Raw genomic sequence first — 16571 nt, forward strand, 5'->3', positions numbered from 1 at the left:
TGAGGCCACTGAAGTTTATCAACACTACAGGAATTGTTGACACTAAGAGTTACGTTGTTTGATGAGGTCTGTGACATACATGTAGCTCAATTCAATGCATTTTTCCACACAGTTGGGCCTTGAGTTCGACACATGGGGTCTTGGTCATATCCGATTACTTTTAATCGAAACAACAAGCTTCAGCTTAATCGACTAAGAAAATGATAGTTAGTTACAGCCTCACCCGTTAAAGCATAGTCCATAATAGGGTTGAGGTTGGGGCTTCGGAAAAGCCATTCCTGGAGCTTAATGTTAGCCTCATTTATCCATTCCAGACCAGCCACCATTGGCATTTGAAAATAAGGGACACTGTGTTCACGTTTCAGCCGTCTAGTGTAAATAGAGAACACTGTCATATTTTCATCATTGAGAGGTCAACTGGTGGTCGACTGGTTTAGTACTGTGTCATGTACAGTATTTTCTTTTTAGCGATTTTATTATTTTCACTAAAACGTTATATGTTCTTATTTTGGCTTATCACTGTATTTTTCTAGAACCTGTGCAGCACTTGCTTTAAATGTGTCTTTATAAATAAACCTTGACCTTGGTGCACCACTGAAACGCTGATCACTCAAGGCCAAGGCAATAAACAATCATCACAATGTTGACCAACCAGTTCTGTCACATTTGATACATACTTACATACTCTTTCATGTAACACAGTTCACCGTGTGCTTAATAACTGAATGGAGACGGCTGGCTGTTGGTTGCCGCTCAACACCTGAGCGCAAGCTGACAAGGTCAAAGGTGAATATGTACAACACGGTGCACAACACCTGTACTCATTAATGAGCTCTAGAAGGTTTTCTCCTCAGAAGCTGTGGGCTATACTTGAAAGCATCACACAGCTAAAAGCAATGAAAAAATGTCAGATACTGGCAGGTGGGCAGACTTTTTTTTTTTCCTTTTTTTGTCTTGTATAAAAGTAGAGTACTTTGTCAAAGACAATAAATATGTAAGCACATATTTCCATATTTCCAGTTTCCATTATTCTGTTTCAGAAGGTCCAACTCAAACCAAAACGTACTCTAACCAAATACATTTTTCCCATAAGAAATAATGTCAATGCAAAGAATCCATTCCAGAGAGCCAAAAATTATGCAGAAAACTATTTGAAATGCATATCCATGATGAATGAAAGGGATAAATGAACATTTAAGGTCACTTTTACCTTCATGGAAGAAGTGATTGTTGTCAAAGATACGATGTGGCAGCGAGATCAACATGGACACCACCTTCCTGTTTTGCTATGAGTTATTTCTTAAATTATTATTATTATTATTATTACTACTGGTTAACTTTTATTATTATTATTATTTCTTATCTTCAATGACTTTGGGTTCGGGTTTCCATGTTAACGGGTACGTTTTGTAAGAAAAAATACACTGGAGCCTTGGTTAGCGTCAGCCTCGGTTAGCGTTGAAAATTTACGCCACTATTTAGCCTTGATTTGTGTGCATTCTCTGGTTAGCATACAATGTGGCGCGCGTCCTCTTGTGTTGTTAATACACTGCGTGAGTCCAACTGCGTTTGTAATGTTTTTGTTTTTTAATCAGAAAGTATACTGTACATTCTTCCAGGAAGATTTATTATACACCACAACGTTCTACAGTGATGTCTCCAATGTACGTGTGACATCATTATTCTTGCTAATTGGACAATAAAAATACAGAGAAATGCTGAAGGGGTGTGAGCTGGAAGGTGCTTGTCACTGTCATCCTTCCATAGAGAGGAAAAGCCCGCATTTTTTTTTTTTTGGGACAGCAGCAGCACCAACTGGAGACAAGTCAAATGCGTTAAAGATGTTTTTATCTTCTGCTGAATGAATTTGACTACCTAGATGGATTATGTAGCCAAGTTCAACAGAAGGCTATCAGGCTTTAAGGACAGGGTGCATGTCTTTCATATACAGATAAAAGGTAAGACCACAGATGTATTTCAGTTAATAATAACAAAATAAATGGGACGAAGAAGTATTTGAAAAAATGTTTCAACCAAGCTGAATTATTCTCTTCTTATTCTTGTTATCTTCTTAATGAGCAAACTAAGTCAGTGCCTCACCAGCCATGAGCCTCACCGCACACCACTGCTTTTTAGTAATAATTAGAACACGTCAGGTCAACACAGATGTGTTGTCAACAAAATCATGAAGGAGAGAAAGGTATTTTAAAGGCGGTTTAGGAATTGGAGGATGGAAGAGATTTGGGGCCAGTGGGTTCTCTGTTTAAGACCTTCTTTTGGATGGAGTATATTGGAGTGTAAAATTAAAATGTCCCCACAGGGATTTATAAAGTGTTTTTGCGCCAGATGCCCTTCCTGACGCAATCCTGGCCAGGAATCAAACCCATGAAAGACAGACGCGCGTACCATTACACCACCAGGGATTAGCAGTTTTAATGCATAAATTGTATCAGTGTTTTGCTTTTATTTTAAAGTCGAACAGTTATTTTTTTTTCCCCTTCTTAAACATTTTTGATGCAACGCAATATTACATTTTTTGTTACCAATACCTTTACCATTGTATACATGAATATCTGCTTGCCACTACTTTTGCTTGACTTCTGATTTCTGTTGGAAAAATTTAAAATAATAATGTCATTGAATGCAGGGGCACTTATGTCATGATATGAGTTGTTGATACATTTTTAACAGCTACAACTGGCCCTCACGTGTGTGGTGAGAACAAATTTGACACCCCTGAGCTAGGTGGTGCATCCACAACAGTAAATTTTGTAAGCTCCAGGGTTAAAATGAAACTGATGTTTAACATTAAAAAGTAGCACACAAATTGTTAGCTAAAACAAAAAGAATCCGCTGTTACTGACCCTTCCGCATCACCTTGTAATAGGCCTAAAATGGACACTCAGGCATTAGAAGTGCAATGAGGGAAGAAGGCAGCCTGGTGTGATGACTCATGATTTTACTTACATCATTTTGTCAGGTGGGTGTGCGCTTTGTTTGCCTGAGGAGGACATCCCACCAGGATGCACCACAGGAGGATGCCAAGTCAACCGTATTCGGCCGTAAGATGCTTTGGCTGACATTCAGCAAACACTTTGGACAAATTTGGCCCGTTAGCAACCGTTTTTAATATACAGTACTATTGTATTTTGGTACTATTTCTTGTGACCACTAGGTGGTGCTGTGATTAATTCAGGAAAGTGACGTGGATCTCTCCGAGGCGCCCCGTTGACAGATTTCCCCAATTGTAAAAATATTTCTTTAAACATCCACCCATTTTTCAAACACATCCAAAAAGTCAGACTCCATTCAAAAATTCCAAGACTTTTCTCTCAAAATCTGTGTTTCTTCAAGACCAAGCAATGTGTTTAGATTAGTGATGCTCCGATTTTATCGGCCGACCGATATCATTGTCCAATATTGGCACAAAAATTAGATATCGGTTCATATCAGCACGCGAGGAGATGATGTCATGGTCCACACTGCAACAAGTTTGCTAACACAGTATGTTCGCGGCCTGCAATGTCTTCGGATTGTAAATATGCAATTTGTGAAGAAGGTAAAGTAATGAAGTAAGATGTCTTTATTTAATACTGCTAATCTAATATCACACCTCAGAAAATATTTACAATTTGCACTATTGGATATTAAGAAGGTTCTAAGTAGAGCTTCAAAATGCAAAAAGAAGAAATGGGAGTGAGACAAAAAAAACTGAGAAAGCAGTTTTTTTGCAAACAAGCATTAAAGTGAAATAGGCTGTTCATCAGCTGATCAAAAGTTTATGACCACAGCTCAAAAAAACCCAAACCCCCCTAAAATAGAAATAAAATGTTCTAAAAAGGATGCAGTAATGAATAGCTGCACCATTCTTGTTAATCACCTCAAAAATTGCTTCGGTCATGCTTGATGCCAGTGTTTCCAGGAAGGTAGTGGGAATAGTGCTCCAGGTGGTGAAGATGGCTCCGTGGAGGGAATCCACTGTCTGGAACTGATGTCCATTACTGTGAACTTCCCTTCCCATTCATCCCCAAATGTTCTCAACTGGATTTAGATGATGGTGGTCCGAAGAAGTCCTTTGTCAGGTGGGCATTGTGAGCTGCAGCGTTGTCCTGTTGACAAACCCAGTCATTGCCACACAGACGAGGGCCTGCAACCCTGCGAATGGCTGGCGACCAGTCCAGGGTGTACCCCGCCTGTCCCCCAAAGTCAGCTGGGATAGGCTCCAGCATACCCCCGCGGCCCCTAATGAGGAGAAGCGGCATAGAAAATGGCTGGATGGATGGACGAGGGCTTGCAACATCTCCACTAAGCATTCGTTTGACGCTGTTGCACAACCAGAAGCTCCGTTGGTTCTCATCAGAGAATAAAACTTTCTTCCACCTTTCAATGTCCCATGTTTGGTGCTCTCGTGCTAATTCCAAACGGGCAATTTTGTGGCACTGAAGGAGACGAGGCCTTTGAAGATGTGTTCTTAAAAACCTTCTCTTGCAGATGTCGTCTGATGGTTATTCGACAGCACTCAGCACCAGTAACAACCTTCATGTGGGCCAAGTATCATCCCGTGTCTTGACAGAGAGCCAATCGTTAAAATTTTTTTGGGGTCTACCACTTGACTTTTTTGTTCCATAACCCCCAGAATCTTTGAAGACGTTTCAAATGACTGTCTTACTGCGTACAACCTCAGCAGCAATGGCGGGCTGTGAGAGGCCTATGCAGCTCAACAATCCGACCGCGTTCCAAGAGAGAAAGCTTCTTTGCCTTTGCCATCAAAAGATCATGACAGTGTGAATACCTGACAGAAAATTACATTGAATCCACATTTTTGCCAAGATTTTGTCTTTTAAAGGCTGTCGTCTTAAACTTTTGATCATCTAATGAACAGCCTATTTCACTTTAATGCTTGTTTGCAATAAATATCCTTTTTTGTCTCACTCCCATTTCTTCTTTTTGCATTTTGAAGCTCTACTTAGAACCTCCTTATGATCCAACAGTGCAAAATGTAAATTCTTGCTATTTTCCAACTGGTTCCAAAATTCTGATCAGGTGTGTAATAAGCAACCTGAGACGTGCTGACTAAGCCCAGTTTATAATTTCATTGATTGTATTAGGCCAGGGGTTCATCCTTTGCATTTTACTTGGTTCCTATACAGATGATTGTGCCACATGGAAATGTGCAGCTGTTCAAAGTGTATCGTTGCTAGCATTATTTCATTATTTTTATTTGTGAATTTATTCACACTAATCTGTAATACTTGTTGATAGGAGAACATGTTAGTTTAGTTATATTAGTCAATATTTAAAATAAATATGGTATTTTTTCTAACTTACATTGCTTATTGGTCTTCTTTTGCACGTATTGGTCTTATTTGTGAAATGCATTCAGTTGCATCACAGTAAAAGAAGCATAATAATTTCTTCATTCATTACATGATATTAGTTTGAGGGAAATGCTGCTGCCTGTATGGGTATTTCGGTAAGAAAGCCAATGTAGAGCAACCCTAGCTCAGATTATGTATTGCAGCAAGTACAAATATTTTCGCCATTTTGGTTGGATACTTCATAAAATAATGTAGGGCACCGCATCCAGGGCATGTTTATTGTAAATGGACCCTATTAGCCCACAGGTGACCAAAATGTAGCTAATTTTGTATAAAAACGTATCATGTATCTAATTTGGGAGACCCTTGCACCACTAAAATAGCATTTGAAATGTATTCAATCAGAACAGTAATTGTTTGATCACAAATTAAATTTTGTAAACTTGTGATGTCATATAATGGCGTCTCAAAAATTGTGATAATATGCTGACTAATTTGTGCGCTTCATGGGTACATAACTGGTTAGTAAGGGATCAAATACTATTTCCCCTTAATCAAATACAAATTCATCTATAACTTTTATTCAATGTTTTGTTTTTCTTGTTTTAACATTTTGTCTCTGATGAAAAATTATTAATTGTAAGGGGTTAAACATACATAATACTTAATCCCCCCACTTTATTTTGACACAAATTCAGTACGAGTCTCTTGTATCACTTGTTACGAGTTCAAATTAAATGGCATGCTGCACTTGTTTATGCTATTGTACTGCTACAGTATGTTTCAATCCATTGCCTAGATCAGGGGTGTTACACTCGTGGGGATGGAGGGCCGAGACGCTGCAGGTTTTCTTTCCAGCTGGTCCTTAAAGCAGGTGATTTTAATGATCAACACTTTCAATTTGAGGGAAGGTGTCCTCCGTGGCACAAGTTTGACACGCGTGCCCTTGATGGATATATTTTAGAACGAATGAGGGGCAGTAGAGTGATGCTGTTATTTTTTTTTATACTAACGGCCTCAAAATTAATAATTATTTTTAATAAAAATATATGCTAAAGGCATTGGAAAGGAAAGGCAGAGGGTCTTATGCTGCTCGCAGTTTGAGCCTATCCACATACTCTGCGTCACTCATGGCAGTCATGCTGTGAAACCTTGGAAAGCATCACCTGGTCTTTGTCGCCATCTAATGGGCTTGTGGCGTACCTACTTCTGATTTTTTTTTTCTGAGCTTTACTACCTTCGAGGTCTTACTTTATCAAGAATGTCCAAGATGATGCATTTTGACCAGATAGCTGTGCAGCTGCTCTTGATTTATTTTGAGTATGTCGCTCAGGTGGAGCACACTTCTGGTCCTAACAGGTTAACAAAGACAATTAACATTGTGAAAGTGATGCCTACATCTATATTGTACAACTGTAAGATCATTACAGTACATTGCATGTCAAATGTTGTACAGCAAGAAACAAACCAGTCCTGGTCTCCTACCGATGACTAAGCATCAGGAGCAACTTCAGGTTCAGTACCTTGTTTGGGGATACTTCAACATGGTCATCATGGGGACTGAGAACTTGCTGAGATGGTCAACATAAGACTTAAACGGTTCCACTGTGGAGCAGGCCCAGAATCTTCACACGGTTAAGCAACAGTGTTTAGCAATCACTCAATGCCATTGATGCAGCTGTAACAGTTTTCACTTATTCACTTATCTGAGAAGACAAGATTGTAGAGCATGTCTGTGGGATGTGTTTGTTCATTTATCCAGATGATCTGTGAAGTCAAAGGTCACTGATGTTTGAGTTGACGGTGTTTGATAGTGTCAAGGTAAAAAAAAAAAAAAGGATGATCACAAAATTATCTCTGTGGGCATTTTATTCATATTGTGGGCAGCATTAGCCCATACTGTGATCATGGTATACAAACAAAGTATTTGTAAAACACTACAGTGTCATTTACAAGTTGGTAATGAGTGCCAGTCACTTCAGGATGCAGGCGAACAGAAAGAAAAACTGTTATTACTGGTCAGAAAGGGAGGTGGCATGGCTTGAAGAGGGCAAGTGGTTTAGGTGAGGATGTCATGGGCTTGCTGCTCCACTAGCATGGCCATGTTCTTAACATCTCCACACCAGAAGTCTAAACGCTCCTTCATACCTTTGATCTGAAATAGGAAGTAACATGCCATCAGAGTCAAATTATGACAGATTCAACTTGAATATATTATATATATATATATATATATATATATATATATACACACACACACACACACACACACACACACATACATATACACACACACACAGATTTATCAAATTTGTTTAAGTATGTTATATATTGTTTGTAATTATGTCCTACATTGTTTGATTTTGGAAAGCGAACAGTAAATTAACACAAATTACATCTACAGTTCATGGCGCCAGCCATGACGAGCTAGCTCTCGCTGTACAGTCTCGTTTCCGGAAGTGATGTCATCAGAGTGAAACCTCTCAGATCGTCGACTTGGTTCAGTATATTTTTCATCAAAATAGTAGTCATACCAAAATGTTGCTGCTGGATGTTTACAGTATCCGAGTCACACAGTAAGTTTGCTTTCTTTTCTCAAAAGAGGAAGGTTTAAGACAATGGGCAAAGCAAGTGCAGAGAATGAGAGGCAGATGGACGCCCACCTTGAGTTCTTTTCTTTGCAGTGATAATTTCACTGATGACTGCTTTGAAGGAACACCTTTACAAGAAGCATTTGGCATGAAAGTACGGTATAAACCCACTTTGAAAAAAGATGCTATTGCGCTGGTACACAGGAAAAAAAGACAAGAAGTTTCCACAAAACAGAGTAAGTCATGTCTTGTTTACATAACGTCTTCTAAGCACTACTTAATGATAACGACAAGACTGTAAAGCATTATACATGTTATATACAGATCTTTGGACAGTGATATGAATGTTTACTGCGGGGGACAGAGGCTGCGACGGCGACGAAATAAGAAATCAATCAGGACTATAAAGACCCTTTACGCTCATTAATAAGGTAATTTAAAACAATAATTGAAGGATAAGCAACTCCAGAATAATTTACACTTACCATTCTGTTTTGAATGCAACCAAATCTTTATCTCCATGTCTTAAGGCTTAAGTCCATGTTCTGCAAGTTCTCCATTTCATCTCCATGTTTCTCCCTTTTTTTCTCCTCGAAAACTACTGATACATTGCTCAAATCTTCACGATAATCACTGTAAAATTCTTCCTTCTGGTACACCACTATGTTTGTATAGACTGAACACCAAGAGCTAGCTCGTCATGGGTGGCGCCATTAACTATAAAATTTGCCGTTCGCTTTAAAAAAATTAACAATGTAGAACATAATTACAAAGAATATATAACATATTTAAGCAAAGTTGTTGATAAATTATGTCAGGCACCCTTTAAGTTAAGGTGGCGAGGTGGCTGGTTCTTTTTTGGCGACACCTAGTGGCCGCAAAACTTTAGTTGAGCTTGTGACGCAGTTAGGCACACAAATTGAATGGCAGAGCACACTGGACACTTTTTGCCACAGAATATTTTCTAGTATGCTGGTACCTTGGAGATGATGTGTCTGTAAGTAATGTGCAGCTATAATTACATGATACCTACATTGAGAAATGTGGTATTTTAGACAACAGTGTTGTCTAATTAGGACACTAATTACGTCCAGCTTGGAGACTGTAGCTGTTGTGTCAGCCACTAACTAAAGACACATGTATGACTTTCAGTCTCTTTGAATACATGTGCGAATACAAAAAAGTTTTGGTGTTAAAATACAGCTGTTTGATACATTTTTACACACCGGGATGTGTCCAGATGTCATGTCACATATTTGACGTTTATTAAACATTTTATTGTATCCCGAAACTTAAAGAAAATTTGAGTTATTTCAGCATCTGTAGCTTTATTTTGTCTCCTTGTTGGTGTAAACATTGCCCCCTCCTTCTGGCTGTGTCTTCTTCTCTTACATTATGAATTTAATGATGCAGCACCATGACACTCCTAAAAAAAAAAAGCTTGCTCTGATGATAGCTCCATCATAAATACCGCTAAATGCCACTTCTAGTCCAGTGCGACGTGTAGTCTGGAAAAATACGCTACAATTCTCGATCTTCACATCAACGAGTAAAAGATCTAGGTGTGTATACTGTATCTGAGCCTGTGTATATTATTTCGAACCTGTGTCAATTATTGAAGATTCACAAGTGAGATGACCAAATGTTGTACTTCCACAATCATATTGTCAGAGCTCTTGTAGGTGTAAATGAAAGATTGGTAAGTGTATATCTAAAATCTCTTTTGAGGATAACCCAAATCACACCTGCTGCAGGTCTAGCACTCTTGGCTGCACCCAGGTCATCTGCACCTTCTGGTCCACCTCATCAATGTTACCTTTAATTAGGCCAACTGACAGAGCCTTCATCACAAGAAGCTCCACCTGCACAGGTGTCATACACAACAAATACAATAAATAGCAACGTTGTCATCGAGTCATCCTAGTGGATTGCTGTGGTTGATAAAGGGTTTTACAGACAGCCATTCTTCATGTATTGCTAGAATATTATTATTATCTCACCTCATTTACAGGAATTTTGGCACTCTGAGCTATTTCAGTGAAGGTCAGCTGTCGATGGTTTGCAGGACGTGTGAAAGTCATCTGTAAGTACAAAGAAGAAATCTGATCAAAATGGTCAGAAGTTTACATACACTCATCATAGGCATGAATATATTCATTTGGGGATTTTAATTGCAAAAGTGTTTAGTTATTTTTGGAAGATGGAAAACATTTGAAATAATTTTGAACAACTAAAAGTGGATGACTAAATGTCTCTTAGCAAGTCTAACCTCGACTAGGCACATTTTGTAGCCGTCTGGCATAATAGTGGCTGGATATTTGGCCACTCTTCTTGGCAGAGTTGATTGAAACCTGGCACAGACCCTTTTCAAGCATCATCCACAACCATTTGGTTTGCGCATGAAGAGGTTTTGAGACGCGTAATGTTAGCCTGCTTTTGCCATTTATTGATGTGTAGCTGTTGAACTGAAGTGAAGTTGAAGAACTTTAGTGTTCCTTCATGATTCCATTCACTTTGTACAGTGCACCAGACCCACTGGCAGAATAAAAGGTCAAGTACGGTGGTGGTAGCCTGATGTTACCACCACCGTACTTGACAGATATAGTCCAGGGGGCAGGAGTCAAAGGACATCTGTCAAGACTGTGGGAGTAAGCTGGAGTACCCGGGAAAAAAAAAAAACATGCCAACCCAACACAGCAACTGAAATTGAAACCCAGATCTGGCTGACGTGCGAATCACTAGGCCACAATGCGGCCCATACTTTTTGTCATTGCAGGCAAGGTCAAGGTGAAGGTCAAATGTATTTATATAGCACATTTCAGTTAACTGCCCAAAGTGCTGTACAGCAACCAATAAAACACAAAACTACACAACACACCTAATAATAGATTGTACAACTGAAAGGTAAAAACAATGGACCAAATTAATGACACTAATAAGTAAAAACAATAAACAAATAGCTATCTCATCTGACCCATCAAACTTTTGTCCAGAAGACATTTGTCATGTCCATGTGGGCAGTCAAACTTGAAGGTACCAATTTCACCATGGTGAAGTAAAACTATCTTCACTGTGGACGGTGACATTGGTGTTCCACCAGGCATGAGTCTTGATGGTTTCTGAACATCCTAACTAATTTTCTTTCATCTGAGAGTTAAAGTTTGAGTGTTCTTCCAGACCTTGGCAAAGTGGTAACATATCCAAATACTTATGTACAACTGTTGCAACCGATAATGGAATGAGATTCAAAATGCAGCCCCCTCCACCCGGGGCCTTGCACTTCAACATGTATGTGTATGTGCGCCTTACCTCCATCACACAGAGGAGCTGGATCTTCTGCATCAGTTTGGCTTCATGTGCTGCAAGGTCAGGCTAGAATCAAAAGATTGGGGTCAGGGATTAAACTTTAGACACCTCAATGAAGAATAATGAAAATGGGAGTTCAATGATAAACCCTCTCCACTAAATTAGTTCAGCCTTGAAAGCTTTTATCCTAACCAGTCGTCTGCCTTAAATATTAGATACTTTAATATTACCATACATGTAGCATCTCTCTGGAAAGCACCTTGTTTATTTCATAGGGCTATTGAACCTCCAATGTCTGACGGACTGAGGATCTATGACATGACTTTGACTAACCTGTTGCCCCCATGCAGACTTGAAGCCCTGGAATTTTTCAACGTTGCCTCCATTGAAGGCGTATAGCGTATCAATGAGCCACTGTTTGTCTGTGTTCCTTAGGGACTCCAGCACAGGGTGCATCAGCTGCAACAACAAGCACCACACAATCAATGCCACAGAACTTTGCTAAAACAACACATAGTGAAGACAGATAAGAGAGCATCCGACCAGTTCGCCAAAGTTATAGACGCCCTCTCCCAACAGACCAGCCAGTCCTAATGTGAAGGCTCTTTCCTGCTTCTCCGTCTCTGTGAAATCAACACCAGCTGTTATTTTACGAGAAAGACTTATTTGGTCTCCATTTTTACCCTCTTCACACAGCACGAGCTAACCTGGAAGGTCTTTAATGTCGACACATCCAAGGTATCTCAGAGCATCCTTGTAGTAGGCAGCATGGTTCCCAATGATGCGATAATATTTGCTCGAGAGGTCATAAAACCTGCCATGCACTGATGTGACGCCAGGCAAATTATTCAACATTTCCTCAACTTCTTCAATGAGTTTCTAGAAGAGACAAAAATAAAGAGGCAATGAAAAGTGGACATTTTAAAAATGTTAAGGAGATAAGTGGATGAAACAGTATAAAATATGTCACATCTGTTTTAAACCATCAGTGGGCAAGACATCTTGACACACACTAAAATCAGAATCTGATATTTTGAACAAGTTATGGGTTGTGAAATTTGCATTAAAAAAATGTTTCCAGTAAAAGGGGAGGTTATACAGCTATTGCACGGTTTCCCATACATTCTTATTTGTTGCGGACTGCCACAAATAGACACATTATTATGCACCTGGTTTGCCACAGAATAAGTAAGACGAAGCAAGAGAGATCAGAGTTAGTGTCATTATCGCTGTATTTTGCGAGTAATCAAGACCACCGTAAATATTCTTTTTTCAAAAAAGCGACTCGTGATAAATAAAAGTGATCTCATCAAGACGCCACTACCACACCTAAAAACACTCACAGGGGGATATGTCTGGTTTGTTGAGCAATAGAAGACAAGTTAAGTTGTAGTTCTAAACATATTCGTTTTGCTTTTCATGTTTGGTTTTTTTTTACTCACATTTTGCTAATACGTTATGGCCATTGTGTTGTTAATACCAACTGTGTTCTTCATTTATTTTGATCACAAAACGTATATGTATATTGTATATCATGAATGAAAGGGACAAATGAACATTTAAGGTTACTTTTACCTTCATTGAAGATGCGATTCTTGACAAAGACACGATGTGGCAGCGAGATCAACATGGACACCACCCCCCTGTTTTGAAATGAGTTTCTTTTCTTTTGATCGTGGCTGCAAAATTTCCCAAAATGGATCCAAAGAAAGTTTAAAGTGCCAGCAATTTGATAAAGAAGTTGAGAAACACTATTGAATTCAAGAAAAAACTCAGGAAAAAACACAAAAGATGGTGTCCGTGTCAATCTGGCTGTCACATCCTATCTTTTTCCCAGGTCTTCAGACGAAGGTGAATGTTACTTTAAATGTTCATCCCTTTCATTCATCAATTATAGGTATTCATATGCATTTTGAATTTTTTTTCTGCATGTAAAAGTATAATTGTACAACTGTAAAAACGTGTTTTGTGTTAAGATTTTTGGCTTTCTGGACCGGATTAATTGGATTTCTTATGGGAAAAACTGATCTAGTTAAAGTTGGACCTTCTGGAACAGATTAATGATCCCAACCAAGATTCCACTATACTGTAATGTGTGTGTTAATGTAATGTTCTTCATCATTAATAAATCATGTATACAATCCCACCTTGGTTGCCGGAAGATCAGTGATCTCAAGTTTGAGACTGCCAATTGATGTCTTGCAGAGAATGACAGCTTCTTCGCTGCTTTTCACCTGCACCAAATCAAGATATTTTGAGAAATTGTGTCATTTGTATAAAAAAAAGCAGATTAAATTTCTAATAGCGAACCTACTTTTTCCTTGGTCTTCTCAAGAAATGTGATGGCATCTTTGGGATCTGAAAACAAACATTTTCTTAACCTCTCAAAGCAAACATACAAAATAGATGAAGTAATTATGGAGAAAATGTTTTTTCTTCACCCTGGCCTTACCTGACATCTGTCTGGCAACATAGAGGATGATCTCCATGAGGGACAATGGGTTGATTCTACCAAGGGGGGAAAGAACAACACATTAGAGACAAGTAGAGAGACATGAATAAATAAAGACAGAACAAGTAAAGTGTAGGTAGATGGCTAGTTGTGAGGCTTGAGGACCTGTGTTCGAAGTCACTGAGGAAGTTTTCATAAAGCTGGAAAACAAAATAGAAAGTACAATTTTTAATTGGTCATTTATCCTCAATTAGTATTTGGAATAAAAAAAAAATACTTAAACACTTAATACTTTGAACTTAAAAAATATTAATACTTTGCTACTCAGCAACATGTCTTCAACTCAAACAACTTATCTAATGCCAACTAATAAGCTGCACATGTTAATGGAACCATGTTCCACTCCACCATGATGACAGAGAGCTTGTGGGTGTTATGACATCTTGCACTCCTCCACCTTCCGCTTAAGGATGGCTTACAAGTGCTCAATTGGGTTCAGGTCTGGAGACACTTGTCTATCACCTTCACCATCCACATCACTGCAGCTGTCAATTTGGAGGTGTGTTTGGGTTTGTTATTATGCTGGAAAACTGCCATGTACCCTGTTTGCTAAGTTGATACTCACGTTTCCGCCCGATTGCCATCATCACTCGTGGGTTCCCAAATCATGACGCTACCACCACCATGCTTGACGGTAGGCAAGACGCAATTACCTTGCTACTCACTTGTGTTACTGTTTAGATCCTAGGTTCCCAAAGTGGGGTATGCTAATTGTCAATGGAGGTACGTGAATAAAAATGAAAAACAATTAGCGCCTAACACTCAAAATTACAAGCGCACCTGAACGCCTCACAACACAGAGCACTCATAGCAGAAGGAAGGAAGGAGACATGGCATTAAGTTCTTCATTGCTCTGTTAAAGTTATATGACTATGTAAGTAAGTTTGATGATTATGTTGCGTATTAAGAGTGTTTAATCTTGAAGGTTTAATTTATATTGGTGTTCCAATCCCCGCACTGTGAAAATCTGTCAATGTGTGTGTGTGTCAGGATGAGAGTGTGGAGATTCCCCTGAAAATGAGGCTTTAGCGCTGCTTGTATGTATTTTTGTACTTTGTATACTGCTTTACCATGTTTGTTCAACTTTCCCTTTCTATTTGGTATTGAACTAATATATATATATATTTAAATCATAGCGATATATAAGTGCATAAGGATACATAGCGCTTATATAAGACTTATCAAAATTTGACAATGCACAATACACACTTTTTAACCAGAATTACTTACTATAAAACTAATTAACCAATTCATCATGTTTAATATTTGAATTTAATGAAATTTTAAAATGGTTTATGTTTTTTAAGTGTGCAGCAGTAGGGGGTACATGGCGTAAAGTCAAATGTCTGAAGGGGTACACGACTGTAAAAAGCTTGGGAACCACTGGTTTAGATAATGGCGTTGTGTTGAGTCATTTTCAGTACATAGTAAATCTACACTTAACATACAAAAAATAATTTACATAAATCAACACTAATGTTAACATGAAGATGCCAAATGCTAAGTGGTGGTGGTAGAGTTGTTACGACAGTGTGTTTACCTGTATAAGGCCATCTCCTGTTTTGAAGCAGGGGTCTTTAACGAAGTCTGTCAATTTCAGTGTCAGCTGATGCCACAGCCTGTCAAATTAAATGCATTTACTCAAAGACGCTTGATGGCAAAAGATGGTCAGAGCATACGTCAAGTCAAACAAACTACATCAAACTATGTTCCGATTACAATACCGTTAACCTGCAACAACCGTTAGCAAACTTGTAAAATAATCACCTTTTCGTATTGGGGGCTCAAACTAAAACACACAAGTGATGTCCTTATATGTGTAGGGGGAAAGGTTTTCGTATACAAAAGCATAATGTGCTTGTAGAATTCGGCTAATGCTAGCTCTGCCCGTGACTCAGCGAGCATTTCCATTCAATGAGCTAGCTAGGGCTAGCAAGAATGTAGCCAACTTAGATGGCGAGATTGTACCTTTTGTTGTACAAGTCCTCCAAAGTGTGCCACTCGGTCGCCATCTCAGGCGTGGAGCTGTTGCTCTGCTGTTGTTTGAGGTACCCGGTGACATCTTTCATTATGGCGACAAAATACAATTCAATTCAACTCCTGCTGACAATACGTGGAAGGTTTTCTTCGGCTAACGTCAAATTGCTTGTTGTGTTGTTGGGCTGCTGTGGTTGCCGCTAAGAATTATGGGAAATAAAAGCGCAGTCACTTTAGGTTGTCAGTTATATAAAATAGGTGACCCACTTCTATCCATATATTGTTATAGACCTGTTTATCACAAAATATATAAAATTAATCTCAACCTAGACCGCTGTATAATTGTTCATTTTTTTCGTACTATATAAATTACGGTAATTTTACTACGTCATATGGTGAAGTGACAACTTCCGGCACAGGACGACAATTCCGACACGTTTGGTTGACCTAATATTTTTACAGAATGAAAACGTCGTTAAAATAAAAAACAAAAAACGTTGAAATAATTTCAAATAAATGTCGTTATATATGGAGAGCGACCTGTTTGCCACAGTGCTGTGGTCATCTGCGATGTATGGAGTGAGAGAGAGAAATAAAACGTCATAGCTGACTTATTAAAATATTAAAATTTTCTTTGATGAGACCGTTTTCCCACGTTTCTCCGAAATACGTGACGTTAATGGCGGTTCCATTTATTTGTGCTGTCGCCTTTGCATTGTGTTGAGCTTTCTCGGCCACCGTACTTCCTTAGTCTACTCAACTGTACATAATTAATGTATGTATAATAGTAGCCATATACCTTATTTACTTACTTTCAGAGCAATTTATTCATTGCAGTGATATTTTTCTTGATTTTGTATTTTGTTT

At 38.7% G+C, this 16571-nt stretch overlaps 1 protein-coding gene across 1 annotated transcript; it reads right to left on the reverse strand.

The window, feature by feature from the left end:
• Positions 1 to 7169: 7169 nt before the first annotated feature.
• Positions 7170 to 16029, reverse strand: psmd13 (proteasome 26S subunit, non-ATPase 13). The gene is made up of 13 exons (XM_054771842.1): positions 15696 to 16029; positions 15268 to 15346; positions 13833 to 13867; positions 13668 to 13723; positions 13530 to 13573; positions 13363 to 13449; positions 11923 to 12094; positions 11759 to 11838; positions 11549 to 11674; positions 11219 to 11281; positions 9910 to 9990; positions 9655 to 9771; positions 7170 to 7473 (listed from the first exon to the last, which is right to left on the reverse strand). The coding sequence occupies exons 1-13, from the start codon at positions 15794 to 15796 to the stop codon at positions 7378 to 7380; spliced, it is 1137 nt and encodes a 378-aa protein (XP_054627817.1). The 5' UTR covers positions 15797 to 16029; the 3' UTR covers positions 7170 to 7377.
• Between the last annotated feature and the right edge of the window lie 542 nt (positions 16030 to 16571).

The sequence above is a fragment of the Dunckerocampus dactyliophorus genome, chromosome 3 (genome assembly GCF_027744805.1).
Source record: "Dunckerocampus dactyliophorus isolate RoL2022-P2 chromosome 3, RoL_Ddac_1.1, whole genome shotgun sequence".
NCBI classification, from domain to species: domain Eukaryota; kingdom Metazoa; phylum Chordata; class Actinopteri; order Syngnathiformes; family Syngnathidae; genus Dunckerocampus; species Dunckerocampus dactyliophorus.

What these genes read in the sequence shown, in the direction of transcription:
- psmd13 (XM_054771842.1), bottom strand. Translation starts at nt 15,796, where the DNA reads ATGAAAGATGTCACCGGGTACCTCAAACAACAGCAGAGCAACAGCTCC. An exon ending in GAGGACTTGTACAACAAAAG is followed by an intron (nt 15,347 to 15,695) that starts GTACAATCTCGC and finishes TTAATTTGACAG; the next exon opens with GCTGTGGCATCAGCTGACAC. An exon ending in CCAAAATTCCTGTAAATGAG is followed by an intron (nt 9,772 to 9,909) that starts GTGAGATAATAA and finishes ACACCTGTGCAG; the next exon opens with GTGGAGCTTCTTGTGATGAA.